The sequence below is a fragment of the Martes martes genome, assembly GCF_963455335.1.
Source record: "Martes martes genome assembly, chromosome: 4".
Classification (NCBI taxonomy): Eukaryota; Metazoa; Chordata; class Mammalia; order Carnivora; family Mustelidae; genus Martes; species Martes martes.
In genome coordinates, this window is record NC_137891.1 from 151,817,299 (window position 1) to 151,844,842 (window position 27,544).

Genomic DNA, 27,544 nt, shown 5'->3' on the forward strand with positions numbered 1-27,544 from the left:
AACATTTCAGGATTTTTTTTTTCCTGACCCTTGATCTTTTGCCATTCTTAAAATGAAGATCTTATATCTTAGAATCTTGATTAGAAACAGCCTCAGGGTCATCTCTTCCAACTTTTTTCTCTGAGTGGATCTACTCTTAGCCACGCCCCTGGCTGAATATTCTAGCAGTTCAACATACAGATTCCAAAACTAGATTCACATCCTTGCTCTGTCCTGAATAGCTTTGAGACCTTGGGCAAGTTACTTAATGTGTTCCATGGATCAGTTTGCTCATCTGTAAAATGGGAATAATAATTGTATCTACCTCAGAAGGTTATTATGCAGATTAAATTATTTTATAAATGTAAAGTGCTTGGCATATGCCCAGAACAAAATAAATGCCAAATATATGTTAGCCATTACTGTTATCATCATGATCTTCTCAAATATGCCCTTATTTGAATGCTTCTAGGGACAAGAGAGAATGCGCTCACTGTCCCCACCCATCCCTCCTTCTCCATTGCCACAAGGCCGCCCACTGACATGTTAGCCAGAAGCAATTCTGTTTAGCATGAGCTCTGGAGTCAGACTTGAGTGTGAAATCTTATTCTGTCTGCACCTTGATATGATAACCCATGGTATCTTCAACTGTAAAATGGCAGTAATCATACCTACTTCTTTTGGCTTTTTTGAGGACTAGACTACTATATATAAAGTACTTAGCATGGTTCCAGCTACATGGTAGGTTCTCAGTAAATGATAGTTGCTGCTATGATAATGGTTAGGAAGAACAAGAAGGAAAGAGAACAGAAGGAGAAAGAAGAAAGTAGCACAGCGGCATACCAGCAACTTTAAGAGTTCTTTCTGGCCAGCTGAATTCTGTGTCCGTGTGATTTTACCTCACTAGTCCCAGTCCTGCCAGCTGGTACTGCACGTAACATGTCTGATCTACTTGGCAGTCCTTCAGATACCCCTTTCCCTGTAGTGGCAGCCACCACCACCACTTCGCAGTTCCCTCTTGAATGGGACCCAGAGCACTGCAGGATGGTTCCACAGCATGACCACCTTTCTTGCAGGGGAGAACTTCATCCCCCTAGGTTCCCCTACAGCCTTTTTGTCCATGCCAGGCAAAAAAGAATGGAAGCAGAGATTGTTCTTGTTCATTTTGAAATTTCTGTCTAAAACAACCTCCAAAGAGGAAACCGATTGCTTCTGATCTGGGGTACCAGAAGGAACAGCCCCCAAACAGCCATGTTTGTTGTGAAGTAGTTGAGCACAGCCTCATGGAAACCCAAGGGCTTCTCTGAGGCATTACCCTAGCAGGGCAGCAGGGCAGAAATAAGAAAGGCAGCCTGGTGCAGGACTGTGCTCCAGGAGGCTTCGGGAAAAGATCTCCAGCTTTGAAGTGAGCCCAGGACCCCTCTCCAAGGCAACATTCCAGTCAGTAATGGCTACCACTGACTGAGCATGTTCTGGCTTGGGCACTGTACCAGAAGCTTTATCAACACTCCGTTTAACTGTCATACCAACCTATGAAGGATAAACTGATTTATTCTTATTGTAGAGATGAAAAACCTATGCTCTCTGGTTGTAGAACTTCAAGGTCTATAGGTACTAAAGTGAAAACAGGGATTTGAATTTAAGTTTGCTTCAGTCTTTTTAAACATTATACTGTATAGATATCCCCTTACTAACCACGTGGCCTTAAAACAAATGGCAGCCACTTTGAGCCTCAATTTTGCCATCTCTACCTACCTTGCATGGTTGTTACAGGAATTAAATGAAATAACATGAAGTCCCTGGCATATAATACACCTATTATATGTCAAGAAACTTCAGTTTCCTCCTTTTCAAGTCCCAGCTATCTCACCCAAAGTGACAGAGAAAAATCAATTAACTTGCCTGGGACACAGTTTTCTGAACCTCCAACCTGGTGTGTTGACAGTAGGCAGGGTTCGGTTTGGGCCTGAGGCTCCAGCCTCCCAGCTTGTTTTTCTCTATAGCATTTCTGCTGGTATGCATAGGCTCTGGCACTACAGTGATCATGGTTTCTCTCAACAAACATCATATTTACAAACCACAAATAACAAAGCACAAGATGCCGGAAGAGCTCTGGCATGTTAATTAAGAACAATAGCAGAAGCAGCTGGGCAGAAAATACCAAAGAGTCTGAAGCAGAGGCTCAGTTGACAAGAGACAGCGTAATATTGTATGTTAATTGGAGAAGTGGGTAAACATTTGCCAGCAGCTTGCCCCACCGGTGCATTGGAAGACAGACAGCAGGCTGGGCCTTCCCCACTGCCTTGCCTGCCCATCTGCCCAGAACCCAAGAGATACCAATAGAGCCGCTTTGCTCTGGGTTCCTTATAAGCAGAGAGGATTCTTGAGGTTGATGTGTCTCCTTAATGACCCTCCTGGGCATACCAGGTTTCCATCTGGATACAGTTGAAGATAGTGTTCCTCCTCCAGCTCTCCAGCCTGGTTGTGACGCTAGGCCTCCCAGGGCCCTCATCCCCCTTGACTAGGAGAGGACAGCAGAGCCATCTCATTAGGTGTGATTTGGGTTGAGCAGAGGACAAGATCTCCAGCCTCAGATGCTGTATTCTCAGAGGACCACAGGCCCAGGGCCTCTATATCTCACACATACACTCAGACCTGTCCATTTATCTGTATGCCTGTCCATCCTTAGTTATTCACATACACGGTAGCCATCATTAAACATGTGCTCTGTGCTGAACACTGTGCTAATTATGTATTTTTTCTCATTTAATCCTCACATCAGTCCTGCATGGTTGATATTAACTCCAAAGCCACAAAGCTAATAGCCAACACAGCTGTGATTTAAACTGGAATCTTTCCGGTTCCAAAGCCCACTGTCACTTCCACTAAACTAGTATTTCTCAACTTTTTAAAATTCATACTCCCTTCTGATAAATATGAAAACTCTGTTTCTTTCTCTCTCTCACTCTCAGATTCATAAATCCTCCATCCCTGCCCCTGGCCTAGGAGGTCATAAAGCTACTTTAGGATTCCTAAGTGACTAACATTTCCCAACTGAGCCAAGATTTTGTCTAGCTTTACTCTCTACGGAGAGTTCATATGATTAAATAATGATTTTTTTATTTCGAAAATTTAAAGTCTTATTATGGCATTGACTCATTTTTTCAAACTAAATATCCTCCCACCCAACCAACAAGGAAACTGTGATACGCCTTCCCAGGAAGACTCTCCTCAATGGAGGGTATCCATCTTTGGGCATGGTAGAGTAGGCATTGTCCAGTTTACTATGGGAAAGCTTAGCCAGAAGATCAGCCCCAAAGACTTAGCTCTTTTCTGACCAAGCAGAAAAGTCCCTCCATGCTGTCAGGAGTTAACCAAGCAGAGATCCCCATGAATGCTAATCAGTTGTTTAGCCAGTACCCTTTCCTAAAGTACACCTGTTCTGTGGGCCAAGCTGTGCTGTGCAGGAGGCACAGACCTCCCACCTGCCAGGAAGAGGTCCAGTCTCCTGAAACTGCGCCTGCCTGTGGTCACATGCTAGTTCTTCCACTAAGCTATGAGACATGACCTCTCTGAGCTCTGGTTTCCTCGGTTCTAAGATGGAAATAGCACCAGCTATGTCACAGGTTTATTGTGAGCATCAAATAATAAATTTGGAAATGCTCAGGCCACTGCATAGCCGGCTGAGAATCAGTATGCACAGGTAGGACCTGAAAGCCATGTGGAGAAGAGAGCGCTTGTTCCAATCTTTTAAATATGTTTTCTTTCTTTTTAGGTAACCCAGCTCGACCCAAATAAATCATTATTGGAGGTAAAGTTGTTCCCTCAAGAAACCCTTTTCCTTGAAGCAAAAGAGTAAACGTGACCCAGCAGTGGAACCAGCCATTCCTTGACAAGTCAGAGGCCGGCGTCAAGAGAAGGGCTCCTTGCCAACCCAACTACACGCTCGTCTCACTCAACTCAATGTCACACTTCTGCCTCTTGCGAGATTGCTGGAAAAAAGTAATAATAAACATAGCTACTTAAAATTTCCCATCCACGAGTATATGTTCCCAGCCCTCATAGAGAATTACAACTCTGCAGCTCTCCTTTATCCCCTCCACCTCACCCTTGTTCAATGACTAATGCACTGTTCAAGTGTGAGTGACCACAAAGTAGAATTTTTACCTCTCCAGTACCCTTCGTTTCCCCACACTGTCTAGGACAGTTCTGTCTGCCCTGTGACACCAGGATGCTATGTATTTGATATGTCTCATTGAGCCAGGGCTCATGCACCTCTGCCTTTTTATTTTCATGACTGGATTTCTACTTTGTCACCTAATTTTAAAAGGCATGGGGGAAAAAGTCAAATGGGACTTCTCAGCATGGAGATTAAACATTGTTGTAGGAAAAAAAGTCATCATTTTTGTTGGTACTTTCTGACTTCTTCACTAAAATTTAAGGTTGTGTTTGAGGACTGCACTTGACATATATGCAAGATATTTATTTATTGCAGCTGCCTTGGGTCTCCAGGTTCCACCTAGGAGTTATCTGCTGTTCCAGTGAAGCATGGAAAACTGTTGAAGCACATTATATGAATGCTGAGATAGTGTGAAAAGGACCAGTACCAGGACTTTGGTATCTGGTCCAGCTGTAAGAAGCTGCTATTAGGTTTGCATTTGGGTAGTTAGAACCTCATGGATACCAGCTCCCAGTTTGCTGGTCCACCAGCATACACCGAACATAATTCTCTCCTGCTTTTCTCTCCCTCTGCTCCATCTTGTGTTGGGACCTTGTTACTTGGTATTTTAAGTACCTGGTCTATCACCAAAATCTTATCAGCCAGCCCATGGACTCTGAGCCCTGCTATAAAACCTTATCCACTATTTCATTCTTTTAACGTTTCAGTATTAGATACTAGATTCCCATTTCGAATGAAAGAGATCTCACCCTATGGCTGAAAATTCTGTCCTCTTATATTTAAGAGAACAGACTTGGGGGCTCAGCTCAGAAGACATGTGTTTCCTGAAGGTACATGTAATAATTTGGGAATGATTTAGTAAATGTGGATTTTTGTTAATCTGTGGATCCAGGGTTTGAAGTTTAGTTCATGGAAGTACTGTTATGCCTTCACAGCCAATGATTTCTTTTTAGTCTCGAAATGTTTCTCCATATCTGTTTTTATCTTAACTGTAGTCTCTCTCCCAGGGTTTGGGATTCTGATTTTGACATTTTGTATTTGTCCAAAGTACAGTCTAAGTGCTGGGTTTTTCCCCTGGCCCAGTTCAAGGGGTTTTCAGAAGACGCTAACTGAAGCCTAAGATGTGGCTGGTCATTTTCCCTCTGCCTGGAAGTGCATATTCGCCAGGAAAATTCCTCTTGTGTCTTTTCTCTGGTGCTCCAACCAGGGACCTCCCTGAGCACTCTCTCATTAGAGATGTGTTCCTAAAAGATAGGGCTACATCTGCTTAGGGTCAAACCTCCTCCAGCTCCAGAGGTCTCCCAGGGAGGCTGAAAGGAAAAGAGATCAAATATGAGGGAGTTCAACCTGTGCACTTCCTCTCCAGCTCCACTCCTACCTTCTTTTTTGGGGGGTGGGGGGGTCTACACCTACCTTTCTAACCTGGTGGCACTAAAGACAGTCATTTCCAATGCTACAGATGCACTAGGGCACCAACTCTTCTTTTTCCAGGTAGACCTTAGCTTCCATGCAGAAGCTATAACTCTAAACCCAGGCCATACTCAGGAACAGCAGCAAGAGTGTTGGTAGGATTTGGAGAGACGGGATTCTGAATTTACTTTCATGGTTAACCTGTTCCATCTGATTTGGGTTTGACTTCATCATATTGTTCTGCCCTGTCAGCTTCACTTCTGTGTCCCAGTGATACAAACTTTACTCTGAAACTGATTTCATAAAAGTTATTAAATCCTTCTTGAATGTGTATGAAGTTTACACACCCTTTTTCAACCCTGTCTTGAGAGATTCTCCTAGTTCAGTCTCATGAAATCCTATCCTATAGGTCCTCATTGCCAGGAAAGGCCTCAGCTAATTGTCATTGTTTACTGATGTCATTCTGGTCTACTGAGTTCCAGAACCAGGGGCCAAAACAGTTTTGGGCTTTTTCTTACAAGCACATTAAAGTGACTTTGCATAAAGTTAGGTTCCAAGAAAAACGTCAAGTAACTTACTATCACAAGAGGAGAAGTTACTGAGTAACTTCTGCTATCACAGAAATAGCAATGTCCTTTGGCAGTTCTTCTTCCTGCCCTTAAACATCCCAGCTGCCAGATGCAGTTCTGAGTCAATCAGAACATGGGCTCAGTGTTCTTATGCCCAGATGTTTACAGTGAAGTTCCAGGACTCCTTGCCATCCTCACTTCCATTCCAGTTCATTCCTCTGTGTTTCTTGGATTATCAGTTGTATGTTTGGAGCATTAGTTTGAAGGTTTAAGGAAGTACTGACAGTTTCCCACAGACCCTAAGAAGGTGTGGTTTGGGGAGGTTTCTGATTTGCAATGTTGCCATGCTTTGTCACCACTAGTTTTATGGGACACGCAGGTATTCATCTCTGAATTTTAAGCATCCAAAGTCTGAATGGAATGAGGACATCTTTTATGGAATTTTTTTTAATGTAGAACAATAGGATTTAGGTTTTATGTGGTGACATTAGAAATATAAAGTAAGTTTGCAGTTGCATTAAAACTGCTTCTCCCAAAGCTACACATACTGACCTGAGTACACTGATCAAAGAGCTGGGTTTTAAAGATGTTGCAGAGCTCTAACGGATTTCCCCAAATGCACAGAAGTTGTTCATTTGAATAGGGGAGAAGGTCTTCATTGTCTCCATGAGCAGCATCACTGATGGACACTTTTCCACCATCCCTCCCAGCTCCTCATCCACCCAGTCCCGGATCCCACAGGTGGATGGGACATGGAATACTAAATTCAGTTCAGGAGTAATCACATAAACATCACACTTCACAATCTATGTGACCCTTTCACCTGCATTATCTCATTTGATCTTTTTAAAAAAAATTCTTGGAGGGAGATCGATTCTCTCTCTCTCTCTCTCCTTTCTTTCTCATTTCCCTCCCCTTTCTCTTTTTTTTCTCTCTCTCTAGTTTCTCTTTCTTCTCTCTCTCTCTCATACACACACACTAGAGACTTTAGTGTCTTCCAGTTTGAACTTTGGTTCTGCCACTTCACAGCTGTGTGACTTTAAGTGAGTAACGTCTCTGAACTTCAGTGTCCTGATAACATTCAGGTAGCGTTTTGCAGTTTCCCATACCTTCTACATTCATCATCACAGCCCACCGCAGTGAGGGAAGCAGGTCAGAGATGATCATTCCATTTTGCACATGGGGCTCAAAGGGCAGTGCTTGCCTAAAGTCACACAGAATGTCAGTACAAGAGTCTGGACTCAAGCCCTAGGCTCACAGCCCTTCTATAAAAAAAATCTCTAAATTTCGTGTCCAAGAATGGATCTTGGCATCCCCCAAAGTTGTGTATAAAAATTTAAATGTAATCTTTTGGAAGGGGAAATCTGTATTCATTAGTGGGCAGTATTGATGCCAGAAAATTTGGAACCACCATTTACATCATGCAAACACCATCAGACTATTTGGGAAGTTGAATCTGTCCATTCTTTTCATCAAGCCACATTTTTATCTAAAAGAAAACTGCAACCCCCAAGGGGTGGAAAGGAGAGATACAACAGTAGGGCTTTCTTACCTTGGACCTCCCGCTGCATTTAGTGCTTCTCTCTCATCTCAAATAATCTGCTTTGGATGACCCCTAACAATGCCTCTGGCCTTACAGCTCCTCCCTGCTGTATTTTGAAAGTGTGGTCTGAAAGGAAATACCAATAAAAGAGACTTGCTCTCCGGTCTTCATTCTCTTAACTCTTAGTTTACACACTATTAGCTGTGATTCTCAGTTTTGAGAGGTGACATAATGTGTAGCTGAGAGCATAGCCTCTGGAGCCATGTTGCCTGGGTCCCAGCCGCTCCTGAACTTACTAGTAGTGTGCCCTTGGGAAGTCACTTCACCTTCCTGTGCCCCCGCTTTTGGGCTATAAAATGGAGATAATTACAGTACTTGGTCCATAAGGTTGTGAAGATTAAATGAGCATTCAACAATTAGTTAACATGTAAAGCAGTTAGCTATTATCTGGTCTACACATGGGATTATAAAAGGAAAGGAGAGTGGGTGATGATAGTGACAAGTGGCAGTTTATGGGGGAGGACACAGGAAATGTGAAAAGCAGATGCATGAAGTCCAAGAGTACTGCTCTGGAGCCTTACAGGGAAGGTTAAAGAGCCTTGTGCATGGTGTCACTGTTACGGGCGTCCAGAGGCTAAGCCTGGGGCATCATGGGAAGGAGGGAGGAAGTGACTAACTTGCTGAGCACTTGGGATGTCCCCAGTTCTGTGCTCAGAGCATTACATACATTACCTCATGTAACCCCACAATAACCCTTCGAGTGAGTGATCTTGACCCCATTTTGAAGCAACAGGCTCAAAGAGGTTGCCTTTGCAACCTTGCCGAAGCTCCATAGCTAATTAAGAGCAGAACAGAGTTTGGGGCTAGACCTCTGACTCTAAGGCTCCTGCTGTTTATGTCAGTGCAGCACCACCTTTGAGAAAAGCATGACCTTTAACCAAAGCATTTCAAATAATCACAGGAATAATATTTTTAAAATGTTGCTGGATACTAAATGGGTAGAGCCCCATTTCCATAGAGAATTCAGCTCTCCAAAAGGACTCTTTACCCAGTGTGTCAGGGGCCAGGTTTCAAGCAATGCCTTTTACTTTTAAGCACATACAGTGCTTTAAGAAGGATCCTGTAACTTCTCCCTCTTGGACATCTACAAAGTCCATTCCTTGTTCCTTCATCCGTTATCCTGTGGGCATTTCTTCCCTCAGACCTTTGTTGTCACTCACCTGGATTATAAAACCACATCCTAATTGATCTCCCTTTCTCCAGTCCCTCTCTTAAAGACCATTCTCCACGCAGCTGCCAGAAGGAGTTTTCTAAAACACCTGTGTAACCATGCCACACCCACACCTTCATACCCCTAGAGGCTTATTACCATTGCCCTCCAAATAAAATCCAAACTTGCCTTGCATTTGAAACTCCGGTCATCTTGCCCCTACCTCCATTCTCATCTACCTCCAGCAATGCCCTCAACACACATCCTGAGTCACCTACAGTTTTCTGAAAGCATCAGCTTTGTATCACATCTGGCTTGGACACTATCCCCTCTGTCACCACCAGACTCCTACCACCTCTCTATCCTTTACTTTCAGATTAGACTTCATTTCCTCCAAAATGGTTTCCCAGACCATTGCTACACCCTCCAAGTTAGGCTATGAATCTTCAGCCCTGTGCTGCCCTTGTAGCGCTGGGTCACCGTGAATTGTAACACTCATTTCACATGTTCTTCCTGCCCCCACCGCAGACTGTGAGCCCCCAAAGGGTCTAAGTCTCTTCTTATCCTCAAGGCCTAGCAAAATGACTAGTACGTAGTAAGCACACAGGAAATTGTGACTTAGTTAACTGAGTTTCAACAAACAAATGATGTCTGTGTATAATTGGTCACTTCAATCTCTAACACCTTGCTTGCTCAGCTGGGAACATTGTGAGGACAGAGACCAGGTCATAATCACCTGTTTATTTCCAGAGCCAGCTCAGGGTTTGGCATAGCAGTCATGTACCCAGTGGTTACTGAAGCACTTAGTTAATTGGAGTTGGAACAAAACCAGCCCAAGCTGCTGAGAAGAGACAAAGGGTAAAGGAATTCCTGTTGAGTAGCCTGGTGAGGGCTGCCCAGTGTCGCCCCCACACCATTCTCAGAAGTACTCCTCCAGGTGGCTGCTACTAATATCCTTATTTTACAATCAAGGGAACTGAGGCTCAGAGAAACAATGTCACTGTCCACAGACACACAGCTAGTAGAGAGGAGCTGAGTGAGATTCCACTGTGGGTCTGAGCCCGAAGCTCATGCCTCTTCTGTGTCCCTTCATCGATGAGCCCCACCCCCAGCCCCGGCCCTGAGCTGCTGTAGCTGTAACTTCTAAGCCACAGGGGAGAGAATATTATACAAATCCCCACACCTTTTTAGGATACTGCACAACCCTAGTTTTTTCCCACTCCTCTGAAAGCCCCCCCTGTGTCTCCTCTGCCGTTTTCCTGCTCTGCTTACCTGTGAAATATCAGCAGCCTTGAATTCCATCCTCTGCCCTCTGCTCTTCTCAAACTCTCTTTAGACAGGAGGTAATTTGTGCTTTAAGACTCAGCTCAGATTTTGCCTAAGGTATAAACTCCACAAGGGTAAGGACTGTGTCAATCTGATCTGTTGTTTCATCCTTCCACGCAGGCCTGGCACTGTATATAGGTGCTTGATAAATAGTGAACATCTGTATCATGTTTATTGAATGCCAGGCACTAAGTACTTCACTCCTCACAACAGCTCTGTGAAGAAGGAGCTATTAATATCCCCACTTTATTGGTGAGCAAACTGAGGGCACAAGAGATGAGGTAATTCGCCCAAGGTCACACAGCTAGTAAGCCAAGGAGCCAGGATTCAAACGCAGGTGTTTTGGCTCCAGAGCTCAGGCTATTACCACTCCACTCCACTACCTCTCCTCCAGAAAGCCTCATGGAATCCCCAGGGCCAGGTTAGGGGCCTCTTCTAATCCCTGTGTTTGCAGCTAGGAGAGCACTTATCCTATTATTGTGATTATTTGCTCAGAAACCTCCCTCTGTGGACCATGACAGGTCTTCCCCCACTGGGCCTGGCACAGGGCACACACAGTAAATGTTATATGAATGAATGAACTACAAAACTACCATATGAGATGGAACATACTATCCCTGTTTCATACATTGATAAACTGAGGCTTAGAGGGGTTAAATCATTTGCCAAAGTCTCACAACTACTATATAACATGCCCTATCTATCTCCAAAGCAAATCTTTTTTTTTTCATCATGCATTTTCATTAGACCTGCATTTATTTTATTTAAGATTTTATTTATTTATTAGAGAGAGTGCACATGCGTGCAAGAGAGGCAGAGCATGAGCAGGGGGGAGGGGCAGAGGGGAAAGGGAGTAGCAGACCCCCCTCTGAGCAGGGAGCCTGACTCAGGACCCATCCCAGGACCCTGGGATCATGGCCTGAGCCAAAGGCGGATGCTCAACCAATTGAGCCATCCAGGCACCCATTAGACCTGCATTTAGTTGAAATTCTATTTAAGCGCCCTTTGCCTTATGGAGATAGCGTCAGTTTTGACTCATCTATTCATCATTTAGGCTTTTTGTTAAACACTGGATTCTCAGTCTCTACCCTTGTCCCAGAATTTCCAGGCTAGGATGGGGCCACCAGTTTCAGGACAGTGTAGTCAATGCTAGAGGAGTTCCAGGAGCCATGGGAACCTAGAGAAGGCCCCCAGTTTGGGCAGTTGGATAGAATTCTGTGAAGTCTCAGGCCCCTGGAAATGTTATCTGCCTTACTTGGGCACACATTAATAACACTGGCATAGTATTTTTCTGAAGAGTTTGCAAAAAGGAGAGTCTTACTAAAACTTCTCTGTGTTTGGGGGAGTCCAGTGGAAACACATATAAAGGAAATCAGGTTTGGAGGTCAGGAACTTTGCTACATTTCCAGAGGGGAGTGCCATGGTCTCAGCTGGATGGAGCATCCCACATATGAATCATCATTTTCCTACCTGGGTCTGCATGCCCCTTTTCTCATTTCAGAGCATTTCCAGATATAGCAGGTCTACCTCTCCTCATTCTACAGATGGAGCAACTGAGACCCAGAGCAGTGAAGTGACTTGAGCAAGGCTCCATGCTGGCATGCCTTCAACCACACCAAGCATCAATAAGGAACTTACATAGTATCACCTACATGCCTCAGGTTCTTGAATAAAAAACAACAACAACAACAAAAAAACTATGGAAGGTCATGGACACAAAAGGAAAGACCATGTTCTCTGGTATAAAAGTGGTACTATGCCATGGAGGCAAAGCACCCAGCCCCTGCCTTTGCAGAGTCCCACAAGGAACCAGCAGGGCTATGGTGTGCCCCAAATGGTGGAGGCCCTGCGAAGAGACCAGTGGGGCTGCGTCCAGAAGCTGGGGATGGGCTCTGGGCTGTGATGCACCTTTCTTACTGGCACAGTATCACTTTATGCTTTATAGCAAACATGTTCTGATTAATGGAACCCCTGGGAAGGGTGGTGGGAGTGAGCAAGGTGACCTAGGGCGAGAGATGGCCCAGAGTCCCTCTGGGACCTTGAGCACCCCAGGCCTGCCAAAAGGTCTGTGAACCATGACAACCCATTCAGAATTCTGATTCTAGAGGGCGTTTTCAGATTATGGTTCAAAAGCAGAAGTCACCTGCTATTATCAGCTCACAGCTCCCCAGTCCTTTTTCTAATGGAGGCAAAAGGATACTGAAAAAGGAACAGTTTTTCCACTCTGGAGTGAAGGCAAAGAGAAGAGTTCATTCATTAAGCAACTGGCTAACAAATAACAATATCCAATATACCTTGAGTGTTTACTACATATCAGGCACTGAGAAGGACTTTCCGTGAATTGTGTTACTAAATCCTCACGATGACCGCATGAAAGCATTCTTTTTACTTCCATGTTACATAGGAGGGAATGTGACCAATGGAGGACTCCACCCCAGCTCAGTGTTCATACTGGCAGCCCTGCTCAGCCAGGCCCTGTGACTAAGAGTGCTAAGGATACATGAAGGATGGTGGGAGACTCCTGACCAACAGTGAAAGCACAGTTCTGAGGGGCAAAAGGGAGTGAAGAAGCCCCCAGGAAAAAAGGCTCCCAACACCAAAGGAAAGGCAGCTTCATCCTCCTACACCTATCCCTAGGGGGTCAGTCCTGAGAACCAGGGTAGGGAATGTGGCCTCAACTCCACCTGCTAGTCTCCAACCAGTCTCTTGTACAGATGGCAAGAACAGTTCTCATCCCTCTCCCACCTAGCTGTTTGACCCTGGGAAAGTCACTTCCTCTTCGTGTCTCAGTTTCCTCTGATATGAATTGGGCTTGAAGATGGGTGGCCATGTGGTTTCAGGGAGGGCAAAACGCAGGAGGAGCTCAGAGAGCTTGCAGTGTTGGCATCTGCCTACCTTGTCTTTGACGAGGGCCGGTAGAGCATCCTGAGTGCTAGGTCCTAAGTGGTGAGTAGAAGTGTTCTAGGTAACTGGCCTGGGCACCTGGAGGAGGCATCTGTGCATCTGTGCCGCTGCAAGCCTGGAGTCTGAACCACCCATTGGGGTTTAAAAAAAAAAAAAAAAGTCTATTTGTCAGCCAGCTTCCCCACCCTGACACAGACCCGCCAGGAAAGAGAGTTAACATGTTGGGCTCCTGCCCAACCAGGATCCGGCCCTGAGCCAGTCAAGCAGCTTGGAACTCACCCACATACACAGGCTGGAAGGAGACTGCGCAGTCCCAGCAGGAAATGGGGGGTAGAGGGAGTAGAAGGTGTGTGTAGGGGAGGGTGCAAGTCAGAGTAGAACTCTTTGAGGGAAAGACGCCAAAGGCCTGTGTGTGTGTGTGTGTGTGTGTGTGTGGCCTGAGCAGACAGATTAGGTCTCTCCCTCCTAGAGAGATATCCCTCTCTTATCTTCATTTTGGTCTGTGACCTGGGGTTTATAGGCTGGGACTATGGGGCTGGGGACCCCGGATGCATACATCGAGGACCATTCAGCGCTGCACTCTAGCAGAGAGGCTGATTCCACCCAAGAGCCTCGTCCTGACGCCCTTCATCTTCACGTTCACCTCTCCCCACATGCGCTGGCAGGGCCTCTACTGTCCTCCGAGCAACCTGATTCCAGCAGGGAGGCGACTTGCTCACGGTCACACAGCACTGTGAAGTCACTCAGTCTGGGTGGTACGCCCCCCAGGGGGCTGATTCCTGGAATCGCTGTTTCCAAAGGCCCCCTCATGAGGCAGAGACCATGAGAAGGAAGGTCCAAAGGGGACCACCCTGTGGGTGCACATGATCCTCAAAGCCCTAGGAGAATCTGCAGATCACTTGGGCCTTTGCACCATTTCCTATATGCAGAATCACCCTTCCCTTCTTTCCTCAGCCTAGTCAATTCCAGGTCCTTCCAAACTCAGCACCCGGAGACTGAGAATTCATTTAAAATGGGTCAGAAAGGAGGCCAGTCTCAAAATAAATATATTATGATCAGCAACTTTCTTATGTTCCTGTCATAACCAGTTAGACATTGTGAAAAGATGGGTGAAAAAGATTCTGTTCAAGGTAGACATATAAAATACCAAAGATTATGCTAAAGAAACAACTATAGGAACAAAATGACAAAATTTACAAAGTGACATAAAAGTCGTGAATAAATGAAAGTCACATTGTGTCCTAGTTGGAAACATTCCATATTGTGAAGATATATAATCTCCCTCAAAATAATTTCTAAAGGCAGTTAAATAAAAATTCCAAAGGGTTTTTAAATTTTTACTTTCCCTTTGGAACCAGCTTTAAAAATTCTAAAATATTTTTTTCAGAAGACTCTCTTTCCAAAATAGCCAAGAGAATTTTGAAAAAGAAGAATCAGGAGTCAGAAAGATCCTTGCCCTCCTAAACATCACAGAACTAAATAATGTTTGAGAGAGGCTGGTGCAAAAGTAAATTGCTACTTAGAAGAGAAAGTGTTAAAATGACCTAACACCATCTTAGAATTTGGTATATAGCATATAGTCAGAGGGAGAAAGGGTGGGTCATTAAGTAGTGCTGTGATAACTGGCTAATCATTTGGGGAAAAAATTAAGTTACAAACTTACTTTACACCTTCCACCAAAATTAATTTCAAATGAAATGAAGATATAAATGTAAATAGTGAAATAGAGGTGCTCTCAGAAAGTTGGATTTTAAAAACCTTTGGTAGGTGCAGTACTGTAAATCAAATCTGTAAAGAAAAATGACAGATTTGGTTACATAAAAATTTTTAAAACTTGTTTTAAAACTTCAACAAAACTGGATAAAACCCAAAAGAAGAAATGCAGCATATGGTACAGATAAGAGGATGCCACTGTCTTTAATATATAAACAGCTATTACAAATTAAGGAAAAGGGAAACTTTAGAGAGAAAAAAGCAAAGAATATACACAGATTAAAAAAAAAAAACACGAAACACGAGTGACTAACACATAAAGAAAAAACTAAGGAATAACTAAGGGTATGCAAATTACAATGACAAAAGATTCTTTTTTTTCCTGCCTGAATTGACAATGAATAAAAAGACCAGCAAGATGCACTACTGTTGAGTGTGCTCGTTCACACAACCTATCCTGAGGGCTATTTGACAAGTAGCTATCAAATGCCTAAAAAAAAAAAAAAACCTCTGACCAATCAATCTTATTTCTAGGAATTTGTCCTTAGGAAATAATTAGGCAAACTCACAAAGAATGCTCATTGTAGTAATGTTTATTGTAGCAAAAATTGGAAACAAACAAAATACCTCTCAAGGGAAAACTGGCTAAATAAAGGTACATTCATACATGGAAATAGTAAGCAATTTTAAAGGTTTTGTAGATCTATTGATTAATATGAAAAATGTTTATCAGGTTTGTATGTAAAAATGTAAGTAACAAAAAGCAGATTTTTGTGAAGGTAACGTACACAGGGAAAAAAATTCCCACTATACTTTGCTGAACTGTCTAAAATATTTTATAATGTTTTATCAGAACAAGCAATAATAATGTTTCCACTTGGGAAACTTAACGTTTCACCTCAGGGATCCCTTTCTTCAGGAAGTCTCCCTTGATTCTCCTTTCCCCTCTCACACCTCAACACTGTTTCTCACTGTGAGGTCACTGGTGGGTGACTGTATCCCTAATTGGTCAACGAGCTCTTTAAGGGGCCATCGCAGTTGATTCATCCTCAGGTCTCAGGGTCTGGCACTTAATAGGTGCTCAACATGAATGAAATTAATGAAAGACCCCCTCTCTCGTGTTTCCGTGAATGACCTATCAATTGAATGGTATGGAACCCCGATCGAAAGCCTCTAGGTCTGATCCTACCCGACTGGAAATGAAGATGAGAAGGAAAATGCTTGGGTGGAAGTGGGATCTAGGTTCCCATCTTCCTCGACGCTCAGCAGCACAGTGACCCCGGACAAGTTACGTCGCCTCGCTGAACCTCGGAGGACTTGTCTCTAAAACGTGGAACATCACACCTCTCCAAGGACTGGGTACCAAGCAACACAACCCACGCCAAGCGTTTAGCAGGGTAGTGGTACACATTAGGCGCTCAAAAATAGAAGCAAATAATTGGGCAATGAACATTACTCTCAGCGCACTGGTCCCGGGCTCCGACGCACCCAACCAGAAGGCTGTGGAGACCGGAAGCCTGGCGACACTGGGCGGTCGCCGCTCCCGCACGCGTCCTGCAGACTCCCGGGCTTGATCCAAAGAAGCGCCGCGGCCCGGCGCAGGGGCTTCGCGTCGAGGGCTTCCGCCGGGCTCTCAGCTCCGGTGCCCTCAATCCCCCGCCTTCGGGTGACTCCCTGGCCCACTTCCTCGCTGGGGAGTCAAAGAGGGAGAGGCTAAACACCAGCAGGTCCCGCGGGCCCCAGAGGGTGAGGGTGAGAGGTGAGGAGAAGGGCCATCTGTCCGCCGCGCCCAGCCTGAGGCCGCGCCTGGAACTGTGTACAACTTGGGCCTTGGGTAGGGGTCTCCCCTGGTACCCCCGGGTTCGAATTTTCCTCTATCCCGTACTGCTTGTGAGATGGGGGGGACCAATTACCTCACCTGAGTCTGTTTTCTCACCTGTCAAGTGGAATAATTGGACTTGCCTCGCAGAATGTGGCGCGACTTAAGACCCTGTGGGGAAAGCGCAAGGCGCAGGGCCCCTCGCAGGAGAGCGCCGAGAAGTCAAGCGCCAGGAAGGCAGAGGTTCTTCCTGGCTGCAGAACTGTGCCTGCGTCCCTGGCCCTGGTCTAGGCCGGATCCGTGAATTTGACCCCATAAAAGGGCCATTTTAGCGGGCTTGGGGGCGGGGACAGCAAACCAGGCTGCGCTTCTCTGTCCACCCAGGGGTGCACGCGGCTGAGAGTCTTAATTAACGTGGCTCGAGAGTTGATCTGGAGGAAAATGTTGTCGTGGTCTGTGTGTGTACAGATGTGAGTGTATCCACACGCGTGCTCGTGCGTCTGTGGTTGTGCGGGAAACACCGTTATGGGTCGGCCTGCGTAGACAGACTCCTTCTCCCAAAGGCACCTTCCGCCTTTTCTCCGCGCCCCATTCCCGGTAAAGAGTTTCAGCCAAACTAACGGAATCTGCAGCGGCCAGGAGAGGGCTGGGGACGGGAGGGGCGATTCCGTCCCGGAGCCACTGGTTTGGGGATAATTACTTTTAATGTCAGAAAGATTTAGTTTAATATCATCTCTATTAGGCTGCCGGGAGGGTAATTAAACGCGACGCGCCGCAGCCGGCAAACAGATGGCGTCTGCTTGCTACGAGGCCGCGGGCAAACAGCGCAAAAGTCAATGCCTCTCGGGTCCCCCATCAGCGCCCCCGGCCCTGTTCCTACTCAGCGCCGCTGTGCTGCACCTCCAACCGCCTCCGCACCTTCAGCCCCCAACTCCAGCCTCACCCTAGGTCTCCACCCGGGCCATCTCTTTGGACCCCACCCTTGCCCGGGTTGGGGTACGGGAGTTGGGGACCGTAGCGAACACGGGTGGAGGTGCGTTTTCGTAGTTGGGAGAGCTCATCCGGGACCGTCAGGCGCCCGCACAGCAAATGATTCTGAACTAAGAGGAGATGCGTGAGGGAGTGTGTGCGTGTGTGTGCGTGTGTGTGAGAGATCGTGTGAGGATGAGCTTTCTGCCCTCTAGCCACATCATTTGTCCCGGTGGTCTGGGTTTGTCTGCCCAGGGTCCAACTTCAGGGCCCTAGAATAGGGCTGGGTCCAGGGACAAGCGAAGGCACACTTGTGTGAGCATCTGCTCAGGTCTAAGTGTCCTGTCACTGACCAGGGAGTCTGTGGGCATCTGAGTGGGAGGTCAAGTACTAAGTGGAAATCCTAGGATGAGGGCATGATGATGAGAGCCCTGTGAACTCAGTCAGACTTTCTGAAAGGGTCCTCTTGGGTGGGAAGGCAGCGAAAGAGGTGAGTGCACCCCGCGGGTGGTCACTGCACGCAGGTGTGAGCATGTAGCCAAGATTGGTGCAGAATGAGGTCCCACAGGCAGGCTGTGTGTCCAGGTGTGAAGCCACACTCTGGTGTAGGAGGTAGACCCTGCTGCCTCCGTCTGGGCATGCTTTCTCCACCACTGGCAGCTGTGGGGCCACCACCTCTGGTCTGCACTCCTTGGGGACCTCGGTCCAAATCTGAACTAACCCCAGAGTGGCCTGTCGACGTATGAGTGCAGTGACCTCCACCCAGGGTGATTACTCCACCTCCTTCCATCCATGACACACACTGACTCACAGGAGCACCCCGACCTCCCAACCTCGGGTGCACCAGAAGAAAGGTTGTATGTAGGTCCAGGACCTGTTGAGCAAGGAAAGAGGAGCCTGCTCTAGGAGTGGACAGATTCCCTCTGATTGGGCTCAGTTCCAGGAAGAGTCTTCTCTCCCTCCTAAGGAAATAAGGTTCCTCACACACTAGAGGAAGAGCTTGGGATTCACAAGTCCTTGTGGCTGAACGCTTGGTTCACCCCAGGTTCAACTGGTTGAAGTCATGGAATCCCACAGTGGTCTGGCCTCAAGTGAGAAGAGGAGTGCCTGGGTCACCACCCTCCAAAAGCTAGATATATTCATATTGTTCAATTTGTTTGGGGTTTAAAACTATTCTGGAAAACTTTGCCCAGTGTAGCTCCGGGAGAAGGCGCCCAACATCAGGCAGGATCCAGCCGCAGCCCTCCCTCTCTCCCACACATCCTCCTGCCAGGGTGCAGTTAACAGAGAGATTTCCTTAAGCTTATTACCTCAAGGTGTTATAGGGTGGGGTCTGGGTCTTACACTCCTGCAGGACCTGTTATCCCAGACTCACTGCCTTACCTCACTCCACGCGGGAGACCGGCAGAGCTGACCCCTTGCTCTCTCCCAAACTCATTCTCAGGCTCCAGCGGGTGGAATTTCCTAAGAGCGAAGGGCCTGGTTTATGTTACCATCACAGACTCCAGTCAGGGTCGGAGGGCGCTCGGGCGCCCGGGCATGGGCCTGGTCAGCTTTCTGGAAGCTCTTTGCCCGGCTCTTCCGCACCCACCCTTTCCTCCCTCCCCCGCCCTCCCTCAGCCTGGGCCTCCCATTTGGCATGCAGGAGGAACCCGCGCAAGGCTCAGCGCTCCGAGGTGGGTCCCCGCTGCTCTGGGCCCCTTCCTCCCCCAGGCGCCAGCCCCCATTGTCAGGGCCCACGAATTGTGCCGGGGGAAGGGGCTACGTCCTGAGGCCCCTGGGTCGAGTCTGCACGCCCAGTACCTCCGCGCCCCAGGCAGCGCCGGCCCAAACCCCGGGGCCCTGAAAGTTCTAAAGAACATCACGGAAACGCACGGTCGAGAGAGGAGAGAGAACGACGTTTCGGAAAACTCATTTTCCCCATTAGTTAAACAAATTTGCTTTACTCTGAGGGAACGAGAAAAGTGGAGAATAAAAGTGAGAGTGAGGGCACACTGGAATGAGGAAAAGACAGAAAGAAAGGGCACAGAGAATCACGTTAGAGAAACCCAAGGCGACCTTGCCCGAGGACTGCAGCATTAATTCCTGATCTTGCCATTCAAAAGGGAAACAAAATCCAAAACCTGTTACCTCCTCTGCAGATCGAACTGTTCCTCAAGGCCGTGACGTCAGTAAGGGAGAAGGTGAAAGTTAAAACTACTCTTGGGAGTCCGTGGTGACATTGTTTCAGGCCCGGAAGGACCGACAGACGAATGCGCGTCTTGCGAGCAAGAGGATCTGGGGAGACAGAGAGGCCACGTTTTACTTTCGTTTAAAAAAGAAAATTAAACTTTTTGTTAATTCGAAATAACACTGACAAAAAGAATCCCACCACCACGTAAAAGAAATCGAGGTGCTGCAGAAGTGAGGAGAGGAAAGAGCAAGATGGGGCAAAGGGACGTAACTAGGGGGCGGGGAGAGGAAAGATGCGGAGCGCAAGGCACCCCGAGGGCTCCGACAAGAAGCGCAATCTCAATTATCTCCAGGCTCCTCTTTAAAAACAAAAATCCTCATAAACCACACTTACCCTTCTTGATGCCTATCATACCAGGAACTTTAAAATGAAGGACCTCTGTTTTAAAGGCGGCAGTTGGAAAAAAAACAAATCAACAGCCCCCAACTACCCCAAACGCACCGGACTTGGGAGCACACCATAACGAAGCCGGAAAGCAGAAGGAAAAATCCTCTTGGCATTTATGCCCTATGCCCTCTCCCTTCTCCACCCCCGAGTCTCCGTTCCACCCCCACCCCAACCGCAGTAATTGAATTGTCACCTGCCCCTATCCCGCCCCCGGCCACCAGGGCCACTTGGGAAACTCGGCCTTGCCAAGCGCCCCCGGCCAGTGAGAGCGGCGCAGCCAAGCCCGAGTCCCAGAAGTCGAGGGGTTACACACGGCTACGTAGAGGCGCACCGGACACGGTAATTAGGCGCAATTCACACGCTCTCGGGCGCACGGAAACTACTTGTCACGATATTTTCAACGCTCCTCCTAGCCTACTTTTCTCCACTCCTTCCCTGGCGCGCCCCTCCCCTCCCGGAGGCACTCAGTGGAGCTTTTGGAGTTTCGAATCTTTCGGACACTGTAGAATGCGGGGCTCCCCGGGCGCGGGCCCGGCCAATCAGAGCGCTGTCTGCCTCCCCTGGCCAATGGCAGACGCCACATTGTTGTCCAATTCTGTCTAATGGAGCCCTAAGGAGCAACAATAGAGCGGGCGAGCGGCTCATTGAGAGTCTGGCAGCGCCGGGCAACTGGGGCGCGGCTGTGCGCAGCGTCCCGCGCGCTCCGCGAGGGGACGCCGCGCGGCAAGGGCCGGGTCGCGGGCTCCAGCCAGCCGGTCCCTAACCGGTCCCCTGGCTCGGATTTCCGACGGAAGGGTTGGACTGCGCAGCGTTCAGAGGGGGTCCGGAAGTTCGGACATGGTGACTGAAGGAGGGTGACGTGGTCTGATAAGGGACCGGGGGCAGGGGGAAGAGGCCAAGAGCGCCAGCAACGCGAGCGGAGCTGGGAGGTGCGTGAAGCGCCAGCGGAGGAGGAGGATCCCGAGCCCGAGGCAGGTAGTTGAGGGACGCAGGGAGGGCAGGGGAGGCGGCCCGGCCTGCGGGCCCTGTTGACGAGGCCCGGGCCACGCCGGCCCTAGGGACTTAGCGGCCCCAGGGGCCTGAGGGAAGAGGCAGCTCAAAAGGGAAGGGATCTAGCATACTGGGGCGGAGACACCAGGACTCGGTCCCGGTCTTTGGCGGGGACCCCGGGACCTAGAGGAGACCGGGGCGGAAGCTCAGGGCTGGGCCTGCCTGGGCCTCCTGGGGCCGCGGCGCAGGTGAGACTCCATAGCCAGTTCCAGAGGTGACTCCCCTGCCTCGGTGCTGTTTCCTAGGCCATCCAAGTTCCAGGAACCCAATTCCGACACCAGAACTCGAGAATCTGTACCCAAGCAGGGTTCCCCGGGGATCCCAGGATAGGGAGGGCGTGTCTGACTATTCTGTCCCTAAACCCGGAGGGGAAGAGACAGAAGTGTGAGAGGGTCAGGGAAAGGATCTCCCTCCTGTAAGACCTAACTTTTCGCAAGATACCTCTTCCTTTCCGACTATTCTTCCAGACTGCAGGGCTAAAACTCGTGCCACAGGTTTTACTCCACCCCCACCCACAATCTTTGCCTGCGGGGTGTTTTTGCTTTTGTTTTTTTCTCATGCACACCTCTCTCCCCCACGTGAACTCTGGGACCTAGACATCCATATCAGCTGTTTTTTTGTTGTTTTCCTCACCCCTCAAGCTAATCTTCCGGCTGTGTCTGCCTATCCGAACAAAGTTTCCTCCGCTTAATTTTCTCTTTAACTCTCCCCAAGCCTACCCAACTCATCACACTCATTTTCCTCTCCCACTCCCTGGAGGCCCCGCACCATGAAACTTGTAGCCCCCACATTTCCACGGGTCCCTGGGGCCCCAAGGCCTAACTTTGCTACTGAGATATTTGTTTTGTTATCTAGCCTTCATTGTATTTCCTAGAGTTATTCTTTTCTGTTCCTAATTTTTCTAACTCTCCTGCTCCCTCCAGCATGAAAACTTCAGACCCAGCCCGCTGAACTCTATGCCTTGTGTGCTTTGATAGCTCTCTCCTTTTCACCTTTCTGCAAAACTGAGCCCTTCGTCTGAAATTTTGTTTTGTTTTGTTTTGCTCTGGGTGTCTAGTCTGACTCCTGGGTCAAAAAATTTCTCTCTAATCCGAGTCCCATCAAACAAACATTTCTCTCTACCCATCTCGCCCCAACTAAGCTAAACTTTAGGGGGATAATATTATTCTTTTCAACTTCTCGTTATATACACCTGAACCAGTGACTTTTCAAACTTTATATGTCTTTTGTTTTCTTTCTTTTTTTTTTTTCCAGCGGAACCACTGATTCAAACGAAATCTTAGACCCAGCGCATAAATCAGATATAAGAAGAGTTCTGGTGGGAATAGGGTGGGGGAGCTCAGCTTTACGAGGGGGATCCGAAGGTACCTCCTTCCAGCAATTTGGCAACCACTAGCCAAACTTCCGCGACCAAAATTTTCCCTCCCTAAGCCTGATCTCCTGGAGGGTACGCTGTAGCTTAGCACACCGTGCGCTCTTCAGGGCAAGTCTCTTCCTTCTTCCCACGGTCTTCTACGCCAGGTCCTGCCATGGAGCTACGCTCCGAGCTACCTAGCGTGCCCGGAGCAGCGACGGCGGCGGCGACAGCGACGGGGCCGCCCGTGGCATCTGTGGCGTCGGTGGCGGCGGCGGCGGCGGCGGCCGCGTCGCTACCGGTGAGCGTGGCGGGCGGCTTGCTAAGAGCGCCGCCGCTGTTGTTGCGGGCTGCGGAGAAGTACCCGCGGACCCCCAAGTGCGCGCGCTGCCGCAACCACGGCGTGGTGTCAGCGCTCAAGGGCCACAAGCGCTATTGCCGCTGGAAGGACTGCCTGTGCGCCAAGTGCACACTCATCGCTGAGCGCCAGCGCGTCATGGCGGCGCAGGTGGCGCTGCGCAGGCAACAGGCGCAGGAGGAGAACGAGGCGCGCGAGCTACAGCTGCTCTACGGCACTGCCGAGGGCCTGGCGCTCGCGGCCGCCAACGGCATTATCCCGCCGCGACCTGCCTACGAGGTCTTCGGCTCCGTGTGCGCCGCCGACGGCGGGGGGCCGGGAGCGGGAGCGCCCGCGGGGACCGGAGGCGGCGCAGCGGGCGCGGGGAGCTCAGGTGAGCGCGCGGCCTGGCCGGGAGGGAAGGGAGCAGGGACCGGGCCTGGGGGCACGCGGCCCAGGGACTTGTCTCGGTACTGAGAGAGTAGAATCCCCTTTTCCAAACGCCCGACTGCTAAGAGTTCGCTGCGCACCCAGGCCCTGATTTGGGGGCACAAACACATAAACTCTTTCTCCCCTTTCTGAAGAATTTGCCCTTACTCCTTTCCCTCACCGCGGGCCCAAATGTAGACGCTGCAATCTTATCTCCTCTACCCAAACGCAGCGAGATCCCGCCTTCCCTGCTCACTTGGCTAGGTCTCCCCAGCATGGAACCTTAACCTTGGTTATGCTCTTCTTCATTTGCCCTGGTTCCTTCTGCGCCTTCCCAACTCTCTTCAGAAATCCGGCCCTCTCCCAGTCCTCCTCCTCCTCCCCGCACCGCTTTCTCTAGGTATCAGATACCTTTTCTTTTCCCCTTGTGATTCCTTTTCTCAAGTTCCTAATGCTCCCGGACAACCGCATGCTGTGCCTGCTCCTCCTTTCTAGCTTCTTTCTCCGCTTGTCCCCGTTTTCTCAAGAATAGGGCTCTCCCGCTTCTCTCCATCACCACTCTTCTAACCACTCCCCCACACTCCCCGTCTGGCCGCACCCTCTTCTTCAAGATTTCTTGCCTTTTTCTGGGGAGGGAAGAAATTAAGGCTGGGGCCACTGGGGGCCATCTCAGCCCTCATCTTTGAAGTGAAGAACTTCTAAGGTTTTAATTTTGGAAAGGGTGGATTAGCTATAGTGGCTCTATTTTTGCCTGAAGAAAGGCTTGGGATCTCTTAGATTCCCAAGGTGCCTTAGGTAACAAGCTATATTGCCCAGGGCCAGAGGGCACCCAGGGCTGGGTTTGCTCTTGGAATGATGGGTGTGGAGTGGGGTCCTATACAGTAGGTGGTATAGGTGGAAGTTATATTGTCTCCTGCTTGAACTCTGGGCCAGGCCACTTCTCCAGGTCAGGGTACGGCTTGCAAGGAGGGATAAGGGTGGAGGTGTTGGGACACAGATGTGGAAGAGGGGAACTGGACATTGAATTTACAGGGCACAGGTGGTTGGGTTCTGGTTCAAAAAGGGTGTGCCCTGGAGGTAGGGGAAGTGAGGACTTAGGGGCTCAGAGAGTAAGGAATGCTGGAGAAAAAAGGAGGGGGCGCCAGAGCCCAGTGAATGAGGGTTGTCGGGTTCAGAGAGAGGAAACTGGGGTCCAAAGGGCTGATGTGCTGAGGGTGCCGTCACCTCCCCGCCCCTAATCACTCCTCACATCCCCTTTTCTCCCCTCCTAGAGGCCAAGTTACAGAAGTTTGACCTGTTCCCCAAGACACTGCTTCAGACCGGTCGCCCCGGCAGCCCGCAGCCGCCACCCGGGAAGCCCTTATCACCCGACGGCGCGGACTCGGGTCCTGGGACATCTTCTCCGGAGGTGCGGCCGGGCTCGGGCTCGGAGAACGGCGACGGCGAGTCCTTCTCGGGGTCGCCCTTGGCCCGGGCCTCCAAGGAGGCAGGCGGGAGCTGCCCGGGCAGTGCAGGCCCGGGAGGCGGCGGTGAGGAGGACAGCCCGGGTTCCGCTAGCCCACTGGGCTCCGAATCCGGTTCCGAGGCCGACAAAGAAGAGGCAGAGGCCGCTCCCGCTCCAGGGCTGGGCGGGGGCCCGGGTCCACGGCAGCGGACGCCGCTGGATATCTTGACGCGCGTCTTCCCGGGCCACCGGCGAGGCGTCCTGGAGCTGGTGTTGCAGGGTTGCGGCGGCGACGTGGTGCAGGCCATCGAGCAGGTGCTGAACCACCACCGCGGGGGCTTGGCGGCCGGCCTCGGTCCCGCCGTGCTCCCCGATAAGGCCGCAGTGGGTGCAGTAGCAGCTGCGGACGACGCGTGGCCGGGCCGCGTCGACGCCGCGGCAGCTGGGGGGCCCGGGCTGCCCGCGCCGCTGCAGGCAGGCCCCGCCGCTCCTCCGCACCACAGACCTTTGCTGGCCGGCGCCATGGCGCCTGGGGCGCTGGGCTCGCTGAGCAGCCGCTCGGCATTCTCACCACTGCAGCCCAACGCCAGTCACTTCGGCGCGGACGCGGGCGCCTACCCGCTGGGCGCGCCGCTGGGTCTCAGCCCCCTGCGCCTGGCCTATTCGGCGGCAGCGGCGCACAGCCGTGGCCTGGCCTTCATGGCTCCCTACTCGACCGCTGGCCTCGTCCCCACACTCGGCTTCCGCCCGCCGATGGACTACGCCTTCAGCGACCTCATGCGCGACCGCTCGGCCGCCGCGGCTGCGGTGCACAAGGAGCCCACCTACGGCGGCGGTCTGTACGGGCCTATGGTCAATGGCGCCCCCGAGAAGCAGTAGGGCCAGGGGCCCGGCAGCCGGGCCGCCTCCGAACGGGGACCCCAGCCTTGATCCCGCGGGCCGCCGCTCCCTCTTCACCCGGTGCGCTCTCTGCGCCCCAGCTGGGGTCCTCTCGCTCAAAGGTGATTTTCAGTTTAGTTTTGGAAGGTGGGTGGAGAGCTGAGCGAAGCGGGAGCAACTACAGATGCAGGTGTTCTCAGAGGGGGTGCGTGTTCTTGACCCTCATCTTCTGACCACATCCTCAAGGCTCCTCCAGCCCTTCAAAAGGCCGGGAATTCTTGAGAATTCAGAGGCTGCGGACGCTGCACACGCTCCTGCCTCTCCTTTTGCTGCGCTCATCCCACCCTCCCGCTCTCCAGTGGATGGCAGGATAGTCCGAGAGTCTGTCTTCTGTGTCTCCCTCTCCTTATTAAAAATTTTTTTAAAAAAAATATTCGCTCTAACAAATATAAATTTAGGATGTATAAATCTCCTGGCACTGAGTCGAGTCTTTGGGACACACATATATATATATCTCGATATCAATTGTAAAAAAGAAAAGGAAACAAGTTCTAAGGTGCACTTTCCTCGCGGTATTTGTCGCTCTCTTTGTTGCTTATGCCAATAAGCATGGGTTTCCTTGGTGCAGTGTGAGTTTTTATATATGTATAAATCTATATATAATCTATACATATATATATATATACAAGCCAGTGTATAATGTTATAAAATGGAATTCTAAGTTATTAATTGTAATCTGTAGGTGACCTCGGTATTAACGTGAAAAATATTCAAAAACAAGCAAAAAAAGGACAAAATGGAAAAAAGTAGACTATGCGCGCATTGTACTTATCAGGTTTTATAGATTAAATATATTGTAAACTCGGGACAAATCCTGCCCACCCGCCCCTCTTGCCTGCGGCCGGTCTCTCCCTAAGCTGCGGTCAAGGTGCGCACTGAAGCAGGAACAGAGCGGCGAGTGACTGAACCAGAACCGCCTGCCCGAGAGCCCATCCCCGCCTCCCAGAACTCGCCAAACGCCCGGCCCGAAGGGACGGCAGCGGGAAACGCTGCTGCAGAGAATGGCTCACTTTGTGCTTTCCTTCGCATAGACATGAGCTAGAAATAAATGTTATTTTCTAAGAAAACAGCACGGAACCCCGTCCCGCTCCTCCGGCGGCCGGATTGAAAAGGTCTTGATTTCCTGTTCCGGCCGACGATGCCAGCTAGGCTTCAGTCCGGCTGGTGTCCGACCTTTGGGGGTGTGGAGCCTGAAGACTCTCCGTGACGCGGGAAAAGCCCCGTCGACGGGAGTGGCGCGCGGCTCAAAACCCCGCGGGGAGCGGTGCCCCCTGCGCATCGGGGACCCCACGTCCTTCCCATTCCGGTTTTGGGCGCGTGGGCGCGACGGGTCGTCTTGCCAGTGCTCAGGATCCCTGGATCTCGGGCAGAGCCTCTTAGGGAATCCCGAAAGGCTGGCGACCGGATTCCGGTTCTCCCCGGGCCCCAGATTTGGATACAGCCGGGGTCGCACAATGAGCGCTTCCCTTCTCAAAGAGGTTTGGAACCCAGGCGATAGAGACGGGGAAGGAGGGCTGCGACCGTTCTCCCACAAAGGCTCGTGGCCTGGGAGTTATTTTGGGGTGGTGAGGGGTGGTGGGGCGCTGCCCTCCCCAAGAGGCAGGGTGAACCGAAAGTGGCGGTGAGGACGCGCCTTCCAGTCAGACCTCGCTCAGACCCTAGTCACCTTCCCTCCTCATTCGGGGCCGAGCACAGTAGTGGCTCCCCCGCCGACCTCCTCCTCCAACCTCCCCGGGCCTGCTCCGCTCC

General features: G+C 49.9%; 2 protein-coding genes across 3 annotated transcripts in view; both read left to right on the plus strand.

Moving 5' to 3' along the window:
• Positions 1-5,900, plus strand: part of FAF1 (Fas associated factor 1) — a 464,195-nt gene extending 458,295 nt beyond the window's left edge. For both annotated transcript variants that reach the window (XM_080801413.1, XM_080801414.1), the window contains one exon: positions 3,755-5,900. In XM_080801413.1, the coding sequence (XP_080657539.1) occupies positions 3,755-3,838 (84 nt within the window). In that variant the 3' untranslated portion in view covers positions 3,839-5,900. The remainder of the gene's footprint in view (positions 1-3,754) is intronic.
• A 16,627-nt stretch (positions 5,901-22,527) lies between these two features.
• DMRTA2 (DMRT like family A2) lies at positions 22,528-25,735 on the plus strand (the record flags this gene model as incomplete). Its single annotated transcript, XM_080802592.1, has 2 exons — positions 22,528-23,377; positions 24,684-25,735. Exons 1-2 carry the CDS (start codon positions 22,822-22,824, stop codon positions 25,733-25,735), a joined length of 1,608 nt encoding a protein of 535 aa, XP_080658718.1. The 5' UTR covers positions 22,528-22,821.
• Positions 25,736-27,544: the final 1,809 nt, after the last annotated feature.